The sequence below is a fragment of the Arachis ipaensis genome, chromosome B08 (assembly GCF_000816755.2).
Source record: "Arachis ipaensis cultivar K30076 chromosome B08, Araip1.1, whole genome shotgun sequence".
Classification (NCBI taxonomy): Eukaryota; Viridiplantae; Streptophyta; class Magnoliopsida; order Fabales; family Fabaceae; genus Arachis; species Arachis ipaensis.
This window is the reverse complement of record NC_029792.2, coordinates 15,704,355-15,721,741: the sequence shown is the minus strand read 5'-3', so window position 1 is coordinate 15,721,741 and position 17,387 is coordinate 15,704,355. Positions and strand designations below refer to the sequence as shown.

The 17,387-nt window shown below is 33.2% G+C and overlaps 1 protein-coding gene and 3 long non-coding RNA genes across 6 annotated transcripts; 3 read left to right on the top strand and 1 right to left on the bottom strand.

Annotated features, from left to right (window-relative positions):
- LOC107611943 lies at window positions 492–4,599 on the bottom strand. 3 transcript variants are annotated; one of them, XR_001613530.2, is made up of 4 exons: window positions 4,399–4,599; window positions 2,304–2,940; window positions 2,043–2,187; window positions 492–563 (listed from the first exon to the last, which is right to left on the bottom strand). It is a non-coding gene; the product is annotated as an uncharacterized LOC107611943 (long non-coding RNA). The 3 variants fall into 3 exon arrangements; XR_002352063.1 differs by having other exon boundaries at window positions 493–563; window positions 2,304–2,886; window positions 4,399–4,597; XR_001613531.2 differs by having other exon boundaries at window positions 496–549.
- Window positions 5,765–6,586, top strand: LOC110265403. The gene is made up of 3 exons (XR_002351558.1): window positions 5,765–5,919; window positions 6,042–6,117; window positions 6,366–6,586. It is a non-coding gene; the product is annotated as an uncharacterized LOC110265403 (long non-coding RNA).
- Window positions 8,087–8,812, top strand: LOC107614246. Its single transcript, XR_002352062.1, has 2 exons — window positions 8,087–8,422; window positions 8,625–8,812. It is a non-coding gene; the product is annotated as an uncharacterized LOC107614246 (long non-coding RNA).
- Window positions 8,915–10,582, top strand: LOC107610608 (transcription factor bHLH69-like). The gene is made up of 4 exons (XM_021108138.1): window positions 8,915–9,220; window positions 9,582–9,647; window positions 10,020–10,079; window positions 10,238–10,582. The coding sequence occupies exons 1-4, from the start codon at window positions 8,915–8,917 to the stop codon at window positions 10,430–10,432; spliced, it is 627 nt and encodes a 208-aa protein (XP_020963797.1). The 3' UTR covers window positions 10,433–10,582.

Sequence of the window (17,387 nt, the reverse complement as noted above, 5' to 3'; positions counted from 1 at the left end):
AGCAATATATAAAAATTTTACTGATAAATATTAGCTAAAAAAAATTAATTTTCTGATTAAATTTATAAATATAATAGGTGCTAAAACTAACTCTTTTTATATTTATAAAAGTTCATACATGTTTAACACAAATTTTGTAATGAATTGAACATACATAAGAAAAAGGAAAAGACATTATTCTTGAAAATAGTATATTATGTGATATTTTATGATTTGAATTTTGTAACACCCTCACTACCAGAGTGTTACGCTTCCGGCTGCGCCACTCTGATAGCAAGAAGTATTATGACTACTTTATATACTTAATATTAAAATAGAAGCCTGTGACTCGACACTGTATCGCTGATTTTTTTGAAAACCGGAAATAAATATTTTATCTTAAAACAACAAGCAGGTATAGATTCATATACAAGACTTCTTATATATATAACTCCTATCCCTCTTACAAAATTGTAATAACAAAGACGATGGAAGAAAATAATCTAATTAACACAACAGCATATAAACCAAACGCAGTATAACTCTTCTTAATGCCTCTTCATCTAGTTCCTGAAAAGGTAAAACTGTAGGGAGGTGAGAACCTAACCACATGGTCTCACCACAGAGTTTCAAAGTTGTCATAAGAAGATATTTAACAAGAAAATTGTTTTCAAGCTCAGTGACTATCATTGCCTTATGAATCTTTTAAAAGCCAATAGGTAATTGTTCAGAACCTTTTCAAAGAAATAATGTTCAATCTTTCAGAAATCCAAAACCTTTCCTTTCTTATAAGAAAATCTCAATCAGAAACCCACCACGCAATCAAATAACACAGTCATTAATTCAGCACCAAAGTTCATTCTCAAACGTAGCACGCCAGGACAAACACAGGCAAGACAAACAAGGAAAACACAAGTAGGTAGCAGTTACAGCAAATAGTTCAAGTAGCAGTTAAGAACAGTTTAACAATTAGGCAAACCAAAACAAGTTCAAACTCAAACAAAGCATACAAATGCATATGATGCATGCCTGTCCTATGGCTGATGAGTCTCATCTGTCGGTTATCCAGCCAACCCGACAAGTCTGAATTGTCCTTAGACTGTCCCCCGACGTGCATCCCCAAGAGTCTATGCATAGCTTTTTCTCAAATAATCAATATTGCTCAATGGGGGTAACATTCCCGGGAATTTATATAGTGCCCGGTCACACTTACGTCGTAGGGTCAACAGAGTATCGAGTTTTCAACCTGGTACACGTAGTGGCAAGCCATGGTACTTTATCCAGGGAACCTCGTATCTCAGATAAAATTAAGTTTATAAGCCATATGAATAATTCAAAGATCATATCTCAACATTCTCAACATTATCATCATTCATCAACTCAAATCTCATTTTCAATTTCTATCAGAAACCATATTTCAAAGAAAATCCTCATCATCCTTCTTTCCATTCCGTTCATTAACGATTCCAATTCAAGACATAATTCCTTCTTTTAAATAAATCAATATTAAAACATATAACGTTTAAAACCAAATCTTTTTAAATAATTACTTCAAACAAAACTTCCAATTTTATAAAATTTCGGCAGCATTTCTTCTAAAACTCGGACTCTGCCACCCTTTTCGGGTCCCATCCAAATATTTCTCAAACTCTTTCTCAACCATTTCCAAATCCCAATCACTTTCCAAAATTCAACCGGTTCCAATATCAAATTATTTTCAAATCGAATCAATGTCAATAATAAATCTTTTTTAAAATCAAACCAGCTTCCAAAATCAATTCATTTTTCATATCTCAAATCATTTCCAAAGCCGATTCATTTACATTATCAAATTAACTTCAAAACCAAAACGAAACCACCTTTCATAATAATTAACTAAATAACCTTTCAAATCAATTTCTTAGTTACAACCGTACACCACTCAATCAATCAAGCAACCAGTAACTCAGTCCAGCAAACAACCACATCCACAAGACAAACATAATCACAGAAGTATGTTTTTTCCAGTAATATCTATTTATAACAACTCTGTAATATAAGATAAGTTTTAAGAAAACCCCTACCTTAGTATTGAAACTCAGAAATTGAAACTGCAGCAACTGGAACTGCAACAGTAGCAACAACATGAACTCCCCGTTATAACGACAATGACCACAACACCAAGAAAAGCGGTGGATTCAAATCGATCAGAGCGCAACAAGAATGGTACTGGAAATTCCAAGTTAAAGCAAAAGCTCATAATCAAAACAACGGAACAAAATAGAAGCAAGACAAATTCAAGAAAGGAAAAGCCAAAAACCAGATTGGTACTAAGGTAGTGTTACCAGCGGATCTGAGAAGTTTTAGAAGTGTTTCTCCGGCGACGGCGAGCTCTGGCAAAGGCTGAACAAATGTCAGAAATGAGTAGGAACATTGGCGAGTTGCAGCAGGAACAGAACCAAAACAGCTGGGAAAAAGCTTGCAAAGGCGGCGGTGACTTCGGTTGGCACCAACAACGGCGGTGGAACCTCTAGCAGTGATGAGAACGGCTGTCTCCTTCCTCTCGTGCTCGTTCTCTCTCTCGGACGCATTTCTCTCTTCCCTACGCGAACTCGTCTCTCTTCGCGGCTCTGCTTCGACGGAGGCTCCAAGGTGGACCTGCGGCGGCGCGACATGGTGGGAGCGACGACTGTGACGCGGTGAGCTTCCCTCCTTCTCTCTTCTGCCGCGTGGCTTTTTTTTCCCTTTTGCTCGGCAACAAGGGCAACGGTGGCAAGCTCAGGGATGGCGGCGGCCCCACATAACGGCGACGACGGCTGGGTAGATCGCGGCGACAGCAGCAGCGCAACCTACCAGTTCTAGCGCGTCTTCCTCTTCCATCGACGCTGCCTCTCTTTCTTAGATTTCTTCTCCGTGCATGTGAGTGTGCTTGTTTTGTTTATGAGTCAGTGAAATGCAGAGAGAATGAGAAAGGGTTTAAAGCTGTTTAGCGTGAAAAGGAAAAGGGAAGAAGTAAGTGATAATTAACTCCCAATCTTTTCTTAGTTAAAATCAGAACTAGAATTGCTAAATCTAGTTATCATAACAATTATTAAATAAAATGAAGTGCTGTGTCTTGTTTATATTTCCAAAGCATCAGCATTAAAGCATTCAAATAATTTTCTTACGGTTGAATAAAGTTTTATGAAACAAGCTATTTATGATTTAAATAAAAAGTAGGATAATAATAGAAATCAAATTAAATATAAAATATCCATCTTTAAAAATACCTTTTAATTAGTAATTTTTTAAATAATTTTCAGTTAAATACTAATTTAGTAAAAATTAGAGATAAGTAAATTAATTCTCTTTTATTTATAAAATAAGGTTAAAAATCTATATATTAAAATTAAAGCATACAAACTATTCATTATTTTTTTAGTTATAAGAACTCTAAATAATAAATAAGGGAAAACATGGAAAAAAATGAAGAATATGTTGAAAGAAAGAAAAAGAAGATAAAATATGAAGAAAAAGAAGCATAAGAAAAAGATATGCCGAGAGAAATTTCGGTGTCACGGTTGAAATATTTTGGTGCTATTTTTGTTTTGATAATTTCTAATTAGTTAAGAAATTTTTTGTATCACTATTAAGAAATTTTTTATATCATACTTAAAAAGTTTTAATGCTATTTTTTTAATAAATTCTATACAATTTGAAACTCCTCGCTTCCTCTTCTTCATCATCGTTATCATCTTCTTCTTTTTCTTTTTCATTTTCTCCTTCTTATTTCATCTTTTCATAATTTTTTTTGTTTTTACCCCCTTAAAAAATAAAAATAAAAAAATAAAAAATTAAACAAAGAAGAAAATAAAAAATGCTGCAACAATAGTAAAAGGAGAAGAAATATAAAAAAAAAGACGCAACAATAGCAGTAACAATAGAAAAACGACAATGAGAAAAAATCATGGTAAGAAGAAGTGCGTGATTCATGCGCACTTTGTATGAATAATTTTTATTGGGTTTGAGTCAATTTAATTAGATTTGGTTGATAAAAATATTTAAATGTATAACAAAATTCAATTTATAATTGTTCTTGGGCTATCTCACACATGGTTTTGCCTGTAAATTTTTTTTTTCTTTTCCGTTAGAAATACCATCTAGGATTATAGATAACTTTAATAACAAAAAAAATTATAAATAACTACTTCTATATAACTAGGGATTATTATTCTTGTTAAACTTAAAACTACTTATAATTTATTCACTTTACACCCTTCTAATACAACACTTATCCAAGCATTATTTTGAGTCTGTTGCATAGAAGTATTAGATCAGATACTAATCCATATTTTGAATATATGTAAAAATTCAAAAAGATATACCACGATAATATAGATATATCAATACTCATATTTTATCATATATGTATATATGCATATACAAAATTAAATAACATACCAAAGATTCGGAATTAGCATATTTCAAGAAAGTATCATGCCAAATGCTAGGAGCAAAATTTACATAGCGCCGCTTTGAGTTAGAAGGGGCATGTTGAGTCGAAGGCATCACTGGAACCGAAGCCAAAAAAGACATGTATGGTACTAGTTAATCAACGATAATAATGAGTTAAGAACCAATAACTATATATAGAATATGGTTCACTCATGCATGCAAATAAAGGGAGATGAGTTAATAATGTCCCTAGCTGGATGCCCATTTTCAAATGTGAAAAATGTGTGGCCAAGTGGACAGCTATGTACCAAACAAGATTCCTTTTTATTTTGTCTTGTTAAAAAGTGAGTGAATTCTCTAGCCATTCCTCAATTAGAGAATTGTATATCCTTTATGAGTTGTTCAATTTTGAATGGAGGAATTTAATTGTATTATCTTGATTGATATTAATTATTTTTAATCTTATAAACTAGTTAATTCAAACCACTAAACTATGATAAATTCTTTTTGCAAATTAAAAAATATTTAAATAAATTTTAATATGTAATTTTAAACTTTTTTTAGAAAATTGCAAGTATATATAATAGGAAGTTATTTAATTAATTAAAGTGATTATTAATTAAAATAATTATTAATAAACTAATAATAAGTGTAATTAATGAAAGCTTATGGCTTGTTTAACATGTTGCAATACTAAGTTTGAGTCTCCACCGACATCATTCATGAAAACCTTTGTTTTCATCGAGCATTCCACAATCGTATTGAAAACATATGATTTCAAAGCACTCCAGAAGAGATTATTCAATGAAAGAGTAAAGTATCGTTTTTACCCTCAATATTTGGGGTAAGTTTTAAAGTTGTTTCTGCCGTTTTAATCGTCCTATTTAAGTTCATAACGTTTTAAAACTGACTCAATGTTATCACTACTAAAAAATTAGTTATTACAGGCGGATATTTCAGACGAATTTTATCCACAGAAATACAGACGGAATTTCAGAGGAATTTTTTGTCGGAAAACAAAAAAAATGAATTAGCCTAAATTACAGATGGAAAAGAGAATCCATCGATAATTCTGTCGGAAAAATTAATTTTTTTTCGTGAAAAATAAGTACAGACAAAAAATCTGTTTGTAATTAAATGAACAAAAATGCTGCATTTTATTAAATTATTATAGACAGAAAATCTGTCTGTAATTTAAACTTTTCCGTCGGAAATATTAAAATAAAGAGATGGGTCACTTTACTCCCAATCCCTCAGTTCACTTTTTTCCCCGTTCTCCTTGAATTACTCCAATGCTTTCTCTCTCTCCATTGAAGATGTGACTTCCTCCACTGTCGCCGCCGCCGCCGCTCGCGACGCACGAGCTCCTTCCACTACCGCTCTTAATGCGGTTGCTCCTTTCGTCGTCACACGAGCTCTCTCGGCCGTGCTCTTGTCTTACGAGCTCCCTCCGCTGCCACTCTCACGCTGCTTCTTCTCTCCTCGTCGGAGGTTTGTCATCGTCTCTTATCATCGCTGTTAGTTCAGGTATGCCTCCGCCTCCTTCTCATCCCTAGCCCTAACCCTTCCATTGTGATTCTGTTCCGATTTCATGATCCCTAGCCCTAATCCTATCCCTTCCCTATTTTGATTGAAGTTGAAAATCAAAGAATACGATCGAGGAGAGCTCTTATATTTGCAAATCAGCTGTTGCTGCTGCAGAGAACGGAGTTTCTAAATTCTAAGGTATGAATTTTGTATATTCCTGTAATTTGTGTAATCTGAAACATAATTTTTATGATTGTAGTATAGAATGAAGTTTGTTTATGAACTATATATTTGAATTGCTGAGATATTTTATCTGGAGTTTGCATGCATATTCTTGTTCCTTCCTGTTCTTGTTATGACTTGATTTTGGCTCCTCCTTTTTGTCCTTGTCTGAATCTGCTGAATTACAGACAGATAACTCATTCTTTTCAGTGTTTTTGAAACAGGGAAGATGACACTAACACAACTCCAAAGACAACAACGCGTTTAATTGATTCTGATCTTGCCGTTGCTCTTGTCTTTCAACAACAGCACTATCATCATGCCTTTGATTTAACCTCAAGTTACTCTCTTTCTCACTCTCTTATCTCTCACTCACTCACTCTCTTATTTATCAAATATACCTTATCTCTCACTCACTCACTCTCCTATTTATCAAATAATAGGACTGAGAATGGGGAACTTGTAGTTGTAGACTCCAATGATCAAACTAAGCTTAAACATGAGGATCAGAAGGTTTGTTTCATTGTTTGTGTGCTACTGCTTGTGCTTACTATTTCAATTTCTGTTTCATTGGTAGTACTGATTTTTACATTTTTATATAAACATTGAGGAAGAAAGTAAATTAATTGCTCCCAACCTGATATGTTAGATTGCTCAATTGAACCTAAACTTCTCTCTCTCATCCTATTTCAAATTTCATATCTTTTGTTGCAAAGGGTACTTCATAGTTAATATAACTTTACATAGCTATAAGAAGCTTCAATGATCAGTATTTAATGAACCAATACTTTTTATCTATTTTTATCTCGAAGCTTTTTTCAGTTAAAATTTATCATAAAGAGAAAAAGAATTTGGAAAGTGTTAACGGAGTAATCAAATTGGGGGAAGAAAAGAAAAACACTACAGCTTAAAGGATCTAATACCTTTAAGTTTGGAGGGAATGAGGGATGTTATGTTAGGCCAATTTCACTTTGCCAAAATTTAAAAGTAGAATAAATGGAGTTTATTTAGGTTTTATGTTTGCAGAATTTTATTTTTTTAAATTTATTATTCTAATATTTATTCCATTAACTTCAAATGTTGAGCCATAATTTAATTATCAGACATAAGGAAGAGGTATTCTTCCTTCTCCATCATCATCTTCTACTTCAATTCTTACTGTTTTCTTTTTTTCAAATTTTCTCTTCAGACACTGCATTTTCATGTTCATATAATTTTTGTGAATTGAAGCCTCTTCTCTTCCTCAACTCAATGACAGTTCTTGATTACTTAATTGATCAAAGACTGTACATTGGTTTGCCTGATGCCAAGCAAAGAGTCTAAATTTTTGGTGTGCATAGTTCTGGAAAGCAACTTGCAGAGGATGTTGATTTTGAAAAGGTATATTGCTTATCTATTCAAATTCACTTCTCTCTTTTCCATTGAACTCATACATTGATTTCTTACATCAACAGCTTGTCTTTTGAACTGTTGGATTCTCAGGAGCAGATATAAGAAACCTTGTCAATGAAGCAGCAATAATGATGGTGGGTTTCTGCTGCATTTGATTTTATTCTTTGTTGTGCTACTAACTTCCATGGGTACTTATCTATCTATCTATCTCTATTTGTTAGTAGAACCATCTCATATGCTTCTTGTGACCTGATGAACTGCTATTGTTCCAATCTTTATAGAGTACTCATTACTTGGGAACTTGTAGATTTCACAATTGAACCATTACTTTGTCCATTAGTAAAACACGATTTTGGGTTCATTTCCCTCATTTCTGTATGTTCATTGAAAGGACAGATTAGGGTGACAGAGATTAGAATAAATAACTTAATAAATTATAACATCTTCCATTTTGATTCATCAGGTATCCAACTGAGCTGTCTAGAAGAGCCAAAATTAACTCAGTAATGGATTGGCAACATTCTAATTTACGAAATGGAGCAGGTAAATACATTCTAATTTCCATTTTGAACTCCTTTAAGTAATGTGACTAGCCATGAGCAGTTGATTTTTTTTCTATAGACTTGTATGCTAGTTAGCGATTAATTACTAGAAATGTCAAAGTAATAAATTTGTGGCATATTGTGGGCTTTGTTCTATATGCAAATCAGGAAGAAATAGTCTCTCCTCCCTAGTAGGTCTGTCCTTTTCATGGGTGGCATTATCTTCAAGGTCTAGTGACTCTTTGAAGTTTGGCACTACCATCAGTGGCAGGTCTAGTGTCAATTGCAAATGGTTGCACCGGAGATGATCAAGCATGCAAATCAATGGTGCCACATAATGGTAGCAGGTATTGGTTGCTGTCTTCACTTCAGTTTTATTGCTCAGAGTTATAATATGCTCTCTTCCTTAACATGTAGTGATTCGACTTGATTCTTGTAGTGTAGAACATTATGACGTATTTGACTTATTCTCCAAAGGGACTAGATGGGGAATGTTTTCATGAGCAAATGATATTTGTTGAGCAAGGAATTGAGCTTGTTTTATTGCAGGTTTTCATACTTTCCTAAAAAATTGAAATTATGCTGCACTCATTCCATCGCTTAATGACCTGGTCCACCTTTACCACCTGGACCCTGAGGTCTGTGTTCTCATTCTATATACTTTTGTCTTGTAAACTTAGGGCATGATTTCATGATAACTACTGCTTGATTTTATCACGAAAACTGTTTATATCCCTTCACCTGCAACATTTATTAATTTATTATGCTTGAACTTGTTTATTTTTTATTGCTTGTTATTTTCCTGGACATAGGTTGCTTTCTTGATATATCGCCCTGTGATGAGACTTCTCAAGTCTCAGAAGAGTCCTGATGTTTGCTGGCCATTGGATGATAATAATGTTGCAAATGATGCATCTACAGAATTTGATCTTGTAGATCATTCTGGCAGTATGGTTCTAGATCTTGGCTCTGCTCGAAATCCTATTAGTTTCACTTTTACTTATTTGGTGCCTGTGTGTTTTAGATGCCATTTCATCTGGCAGTATGGTTCTAGATATTTGTTCGTTAGATGTGACAATGAACCAGCTCCATGGATTGCTGATATTCTGAAAGCACTACACGACTTGCTTCCAAATCAAGCAGAGGTAATTTGTAGTAAGTTGTCAATGCAACATTAATCAGTGTGATGTTCCCTTTGACTCCTTAAACTAATTTTAAAAATGTAAACAAAAACTCTTTCAAGTGTTGCAAGTATTTGCAGAAACATTGACATGGTATGTATTAATCTATCATCCTTTATTGGTAGGTTCTGCTTTAAGAACATGGAATACTCCTAACATTGAATAGATAATCTTGGAAAGTATAACATCTTGATTCTTGCATGCATGAAAACAAAACGGGTCTTTCAAAAATATCTTACCATTCTTATCTGTGAGTAATACTTTGGCTGATCATATATATTTAATGCCATCACATTTCTATGGACAATTGATTTTTAATCTGTAGGGTAGTCAAGCTTATATACTGGACGACATTATCGACCATGTTAAATATTTGCAGCTTCAATTAAAGGTACCTATTAACTCTGGATTGTCTCAATTTTCTCAGCCTCAATCATTCTCATACATATATAACAGTTTTGCTTATAATTATTATCGTACTATCATATCAAATGCATTAACATGATGTCAGAATGAACAAACTAGAAGTTTGGCTGCATGTGAACACAAAATGAGGTTCAGTGATTTCTTTCCCCTTGAAAGAATTATCCTTCATTTAGGAAAAATAATAAATTGGGGCCATACCATCAGACCAAAGTGGAGAACATTAAATTAAAGCAAAGGACCATTTTGCAGTGTTTACTAACAACGGGTTTGGTCAAGTATATAGACTTAACTTGATTTGTCAACTTGCAAATTAAAACATAGCATATGTTCCTTACAGGAACTAAGTGGAAGTAGACTACAAGCTGAATCAACTGCTATACCACTGGTTTTCCATGAGGTATATGTCTTGTCCTTAACCTTAGAAGATAATAATGTACACAAAATCATTATGAATTCATGTGCTAGCCCAAATTCTGCCCCATAGAAATATCAAATATCTGCCCCTCCAGAGTGCCAAATTCATGGACTGAATATCTTGTTTTGTTTGATTAGCAGGGTTATGGGCATTATATTGACCAGCAGAAGCTGAATGAACCACTTGAAGAGATGATGGGGAAACTTCTTGAAGAGAATCCTGCATCTGCCAGTCAGCTGCTGGAGAACAATGGTCTTGTCCTGCTGCCTATGGAGTTGGTTCAAGACTTGTACCAATCCATGCAAATCTTCGGCAACAGCAATGCACTTGTCTGAGTTCGACTTGTCCGGCCGGCATGCACCGTAAATATCAGAGACAATTTGACAACATTAGTAGCTTACTAGCTCTAGGTATTAGTATATGATCATCATTTGAATTGAAGCCTAGCTTATCTGGAAAAACCAATTAACCATGGCTTTTAATTTCTAAACTCATTTAAAATTCTCTATTGTTCATGCTATTTTGTGTTCCCGATGTAGGGATCTGTTTCAGTTATTTTGTCTCTCTTCTAAACTCATTTAAAATTCTCCAATTTTTCTTGAAGGTGGTTGTAGGAGAGATCAAGCACTCCCAAGCTGCTCATGTCACCAACTCATAGAGGGACTTCTCCAGTGAGTTGATTGTGGGAAAGATCAAGTGCATCTAATTTCAATAGATTCCCAAGAGAAGCTGAGTTTTCACTTGAGAGATTGTTGTAACTGAGGTCTAAACTGATATGGAGATTTTTGGCATTTTCCAATTTCTGTTTTAGTATGGAGAATAACACAGCTTTTAGTATGGTTGAAAAATACATTGAGAATTATAGTTGATGTATCAATACATTTTCTTTATGTTTTGAATTATATTGACTTGCTTGTTTATTATAGTATTTTAAATTTATATTTATTTTATTTGAAAACAAGTTTATTTTGCAATGAAAAAATCTAAAAAAATTCTATTTTACCTTACTGACAGATTTAAAGACAGATTTTCTGTCTGTAATCAGAGTGTGAGATGATTTTTCAAGGTTTAAATTACAGACGAAAAATCTGTCAGAAAATCCGTCTGTAATTACAGACAAAAAATCCGTCTAAAAATCTGTCTGTAATTACAGACAAAAAATCCGTCTGAAAGTTCGTCGCCTTCAGGAAATGGATGGAGAATTTACAGAGGGAAAATCCGTCGGTAACTGGTAAAAATCCGTCTGTAATTTTCCGACGGAAAAAAAATTTGTCGGTAAATAATTTCCGACGGGGTTTTTACAGAGGGACAAAATCCATCGGTAATTTCGTCGGTAACCAAAAATTCGTCTGTAATAAAGACTAAATCTGTCTGTAAATCTGTCTGTATTAATCCATTTTCTAGTTGTGTATCTTGCCATTAGGGATCCGTTAATAGAATTAACGGCGGGACAAAATTGAGACGATTTTGAAACTTTAGAAACTTAAATAGGATGAAAACGTTGGGGACAAAAATGATATATAGAAATAAATTTAAATTTTATCTTTCAATAATATCATTTTTTACTATACATAGTATTCAATTATTTTTTAATCACATCTAAGTAAATTACACTTAATCATATTACTTTCATTTTAAATAAATTAATTTTTTTATAATTTTACTCTTAAAGATTTTTAGTTATCATGAAATGTTTGTAGAATGATTAGTATATAAACTTGCAGAAAAGAAAAAAAATAATATATATACAATAAAATATAAATTATACCTTTTGTCTCTAATGTATCAAAATTCTTTAAAATTATAAAAAAATAAATTTATTTAAAATGAAAGTAATGTGATTAAGTGTAATTTATTTAGATGCAATTAAAAAATAATTGAATACTATATACAGTAAAAAAATTAATATTATTGAAAGATAAAATTAAATTAAAATTTATTTTTATGTATCGTTTTTGTCCCTAACGTTTTCATTCTATTTAAGTCCCTAACGTTTCAAAATCGTCTCAATTTTGTCCCACCATCAATAATTCTGTTAACGGATCCCTAAAGGCAGGACAACATTGAGTCAATTTTAAAACGTTAGAGACTTAAATAGAATGATTAAAACGTTAGGGATAACTTTGGGACTTACCCCAAACGTTTGGGACTTACCCCAAACCTTGGGGACAAAAACGATACTTTACTCTTCAATGCAAGAAATATCCTATCTGAAAAATAAAAATAAAAATATAAAAGATCTAAAAAACCTCATGGACATATGTTACGTAACTCAGGTGGAAATATGAAACAACAAGTAACTGCATAGTGATATAGATAATGAAAGACCTGAAAATACCCGTAATCGCAAGTTTGATTTTTCAACAAGACTCTGTAAATACCGTGTGAGAAATTATCTGTTGAAATAGTCTCGGCTACGTTAAATTCTGAATTATTTGTATCATATAGTGTCATCATGAAACATCTCGATACCTTTAGGTTTGTCTTTATTATTTTCACAAGTGATTGACAAAATTGTTGATCTGTTACCAACTGTATCTCAGCCTCTCTTCTCTTAAGAACAAAGAGTTTTGCCAATCTCCTATAAGTTAACTTTACCAAAGAGCAAACTAAAAAGTTTCTGACACCTTTGAGCACCGAATTAACAGACTCAGAATATTTGTAGTTATATGGCTGAATCTACGACCCTCATTTTAGTGATGAGTCCACTTGTCATACTTCATCCTATTGATCTAGTCACACATTGTCGGGACTTCAGTCTGGAAGATATCAAACTAATAATCAGTCTTTGCATAAATAGTGTTGACTAAAATTTTAGTATACGAATAGCATTTTTATTATATTTATTAGATTCTGTCATAATATCATTATTTTTTTATTATATATTATTTTTAAATTATCATAAAAATAAATTAATAAAATAAATAATAATTTAAAATATACATAAGAAAGACGTGGTATTATCAAATTCAAAAGTGTCGACAATATCGTTCTCCAAACAAAAACTATATCTTAAACAATGATTAAAAAATCTCAATAAAATCTCAATGATTAAAAAATGTGAAGTATTGTTTTTTTATTTTATTTCTCTCTCAATTTAATGTTTCTGTATTTTTGTTCAGATATAATTATACTTACAAAATACTACCGCTTTAATTTAGTTTAATTCTTTATACTTGCTTTTGTACTACGTATACTCTACCCTTGTGTTAGTAATTAATGAAATGACGGAGAATGCCAAACTTTTGTTATCCCCTCTTTAATTTTGTATTCTGATAGATAAAGAATTTCTTTTTGCAATTGATATTTGGGCAGAAAACATACAATTAGTAAACTAAAGATAAAGTAAACGGGATTTAAATATCACAAATATACCACAGTCCTAAATATTATAAATACCCAATTGAAATGCAGATTAAAATATTACAAGTGGAAAGCTGAATGTAATATATTTGTATCATGAATCCATTCTTTTTAAAATTGAATTGATAACAAAAAATTGATATAAATGGTTATATTTTTAGTTAATATATTTTTTTAAGTAAGTATCTCTTGAAATTGTGTAAATACTTTTGAGATTTTTTTATTAGTCTTATGCTGATTTTTTTTTTTATATTAACAAAGGTCAAATTCTAAATTTTTAAGTCATAGAAGATTTTACACTATATTATAAAACTACTTTTCATAAAAAAAAACTTAAAATTGATAGAATAGAACACACAAATAATTATTAGAATAATTTAGGAAGAAACTATAAAAAATTCCTCCAAAAATTTACGACTAACAAAAATAATTTTGAAAGATAAAAATTAAAAAGAACTTACGAAAATTTTAGATATTGAAAAAAACTAAATATAAATAACTCTGTCTTTGTTGAAAAAAAAGTATTGACATGACAAGTACAATGTTTATATGTAAATTTTATAAGATATTATGCAGTATTTTTAATCAATGAAAACAGTTATTTGATGATTAATTCATTATTTTTTTTGTCAAAATTTTCAAATTTTTTATAGCTCTTTTACCTTTTTTTCTACCTTTTAAAATTATTTTTTTAGACACTTGAATTTTTCGAGTACATTTTCAATGATTTACTACTCTATATTTTAATTTAAATTTGTTTGGTAGGAAATTCGAATATGTAGCCCTAATTATTATTGCTGCGAGCAGCCACGATTATAGAGTTTTATACTGCAATTTGGAAATAAAAAGAATCCTAGAACAAGCTTAGCACTAGATTGTCATCGTCCTCTGAAGTTTTTATAAAAAGATTCGAAAAGTCCATAGTTTATTTTTTAAATATATTGGAAATTTTTTTTGAAAAGGTCAAATACCATACTTTTGTTATAGAGTTAATAGTCAAAATCGTCCCTGAAAGATACCCCGATCTCCATTTTGGTTCTCGAAAGATAAAATTAATCAAAATCGTCCTCGAAAGATACACGACTTGGTCACGTTAGTCCTTCCGTCATCTCCGTAGCTGAGTTGGCAAACGGCCACTGACGTGGGCCGTTAACTGCCAACGTGGCAGACAACCAAGACGACACCGTTTTGGTAGAAGGCTCTCCTAGCCTTGAAACGTCGCCGTTCTTCTCTTCTTCTTCACAGTTTTTCTTCTTATTCTTCTTTGCATCATCTTCAATTCCCAAACATTGCAATTCATCAATGCAAGGTTCTTCTTCACCTTCCCCCAATTTAGCTCCTTCTCCAACCACAATTTCGTCCACAACCTCCTCCACTTTGCAGCTGCTACCACCAAAGACCTTCACCTCATCGCCGCCTTCTTCGCACCCTTTCTCGACGGCACATGCTCTGGGCAGCTCGTTCTCCGGCTCAATCCCAATCACAGCATCAGAGGTTCCCTCGGCTGCGGCTGGCAGTTGATCCTCTTATCCGCACTCCGCACTCCGCACAATGCTTTCGGTGGCAGATTCTTCTTCTTCTCTCTCTTCCTCCCTCTTCCACTCCCCTTCACTTCTCAGCCTCAACACTCATCGGCGCCCTTTCACTTTCACTTCTCCACCTACTCCACGGAATCTTCATTCTGTTTGCTTCTTCAACGCACCTAACAAACCCAATACCAATTGGCCTCTTCTCAGCCGATGGGAGGTACCTTGGGAATGGCAAACCGTTACACTAACCTCTCTCGCTTGTGGATTAGGGTGTGTTTTCAAAACCTTATCGTGGAACTAACCACATCCTAATAATAGGATTTTAATTTTAATCCACCAATTTATTCCCAGGCAGTTTTGTTTTGACAGGTTTGGTTGAGGCCACAGCTCTTCCATATCTGGGAATTCGACCTGAGGTGCTTAGTATGGATGAGAAAGCAGAGTTACTCTTTTTAGATCAGGGGTATGCTAATACCAAATACCTACCTCTCACTTATTTGCTTTTATAACTTTGGTTCTGAGTTAATTATTTTGGCAGCATCACATCACAACTGCTGCTGTACTCGGAATTATATATGCCATTGCCAGCAATTTCCAGCCACTCCCTCAAGACTTGTTCAAATATGGTATGATCAGTTAACAACCCTTCAATTATATCAAGATTTCTAAGGTTAACATTTGTCACTTCAATTAAGTTCATACTTCATAGTCACTTGTTTCACATCTAAATGTTGTTCTAGAATCCACCTTTTTTCTCTAAAGCTTGTCTTACTGAGGTGTTTAGTTAGCAGTTTACTTACCTTGAAAAGTTACAATGTTATACACCTATGAGTGTTGAGGCTGAGAAGTGAAGTAAGTGGAGAAGTGAAAGTGAAAGGGCACCGAGTGCGGATAAGAAGAAACTGCCACCGAAAGCATTGTGCGGAGTGCAGAGTGCAGAGTGCGGATAAGAGGATCAATATCCATTTTCAGTCAGTACTTTTTACAAATAGATGGTCTGTAACTTCCACTCTTCCTCAGAAATAGCAGGATTTTCTGTTGAAATGTAATGGTGTTTTGATTTGGATTGATTGAATGGGTAGATATTATTATGTAGTAGTGTTTCAGCTCGGAGTTCAATTTTTTAACTTCACCTTTTGATGGCTAATGCTGCTATTGATACTGAATTTTTAGGAGATGAACCTTCGGAATCGTTGTTTATGAATAGTGCTCTTAAGAGGATCCTATTAAGGACTAGTTTGACTAATTTTTAGAATTTGAGGGATGAAAATGATTTATGATTGGACTTTCAAGGACTATTTTGATTATAAAAAACTTTTTTATATGTCAAGTGATGCCACGTGTCACTGGCCTGCCAGGTGGCGTGCCATGTGTCACTGATCTGCCACGTGGCACTTAACATGACACGTCATCGTCCAACTGACGGAAGGACTAACGTGACCAAGTCGTGTATCTTTCGAAAAATCGTGACCATAGACCCTTTTAGGTCACTCCCAAAACCGTGACCATGGACCCCTTTAGGTCACCTCCCAAAATTGTGCCCATAGACCCTTTTAGGCCACTCCTCAAAACCGTGATCATAGACCCTTTAGGTCACCCCTCAAAATTGTGACCATAGACCCTTTTAGGTCACCCTTTTTTGAAAAACTGTGACCATAGACCCTTTTTGGTCACTGTAAAAAATTGTGACCATAGACCCCTTTAGGTCTCCCCCAAAACTGTGACCATAGACGCTTTTAGGCCACTCTCTAAAACCGTGATCATAGACCCCTTTAAGTCACCCACAAAACTGTGACCATAGACCTTTTTAGGTCACATTTTTTTGAAAAACTATGACTATAGACCCCTTTAGGTCACCCCCAAAGCCGTGACCATAGACCATTTTAGACTACTCTTTTTTAAAAAACCATGACCATAGGTACTCTATGGTCACTCTTTTTCTAAAAACTGTGATCATAGCTTTTTTTTTTGTCACGGTAAAAAATCGTGACTATAGAGGGTTTATGGTCATGGTTTTTTACTGTGACAAAAAAAACGTGGCCATATAGACCCAAAATGTTGTAGTGATAATTACCCATTTTAAAAACTAATTTAATTATAAAATAGTCTAACCATGATTAACCTAATAACCAATTAAAAAGTGACACATCACACAGGGTAAGTTACATGTTACTTTACAAAGGGTATAATAGAATTCAGCTATATATATATATAAATGTATAATAAGAATATTTTAGTTATTTTCTATAATAAAGGTATTGTAAATATTTTTTATAAAAAATATTAATTTAGACTGATTTAAGATTTAGTTCACTGATTTTTTGGTCAAATTAATTTATCTGATCTAATTTTGACAAAAATAACACAGTTTAATCTATTATATATATTAAATTTTTAT

Bases quoted from the DNA above. Each gene is read 5' to 3' on its own strand.
- LOC107610608 (XM_021108138.1), top strand. From the start codon at position 8,915: ATGAGACTTCTCAAGTCTCAGAAGAGTCCTGATGTTTGCTGGCCATTG. The intron at 9,221-9,581 runs GTAATTTGTAGT...TTTAATCTGTAG, and splicing joins TGCTTCCAAATCAAGCAGAG to GGTAGTCAAGCTTATATACT. The intron at 10,080-10,237 runs GTATATGTCTTG...TTTGATTAGCAG, and splicing joins TACCACTGGTTTTCCATGAG to GGTTATGGGCATTATATTGA.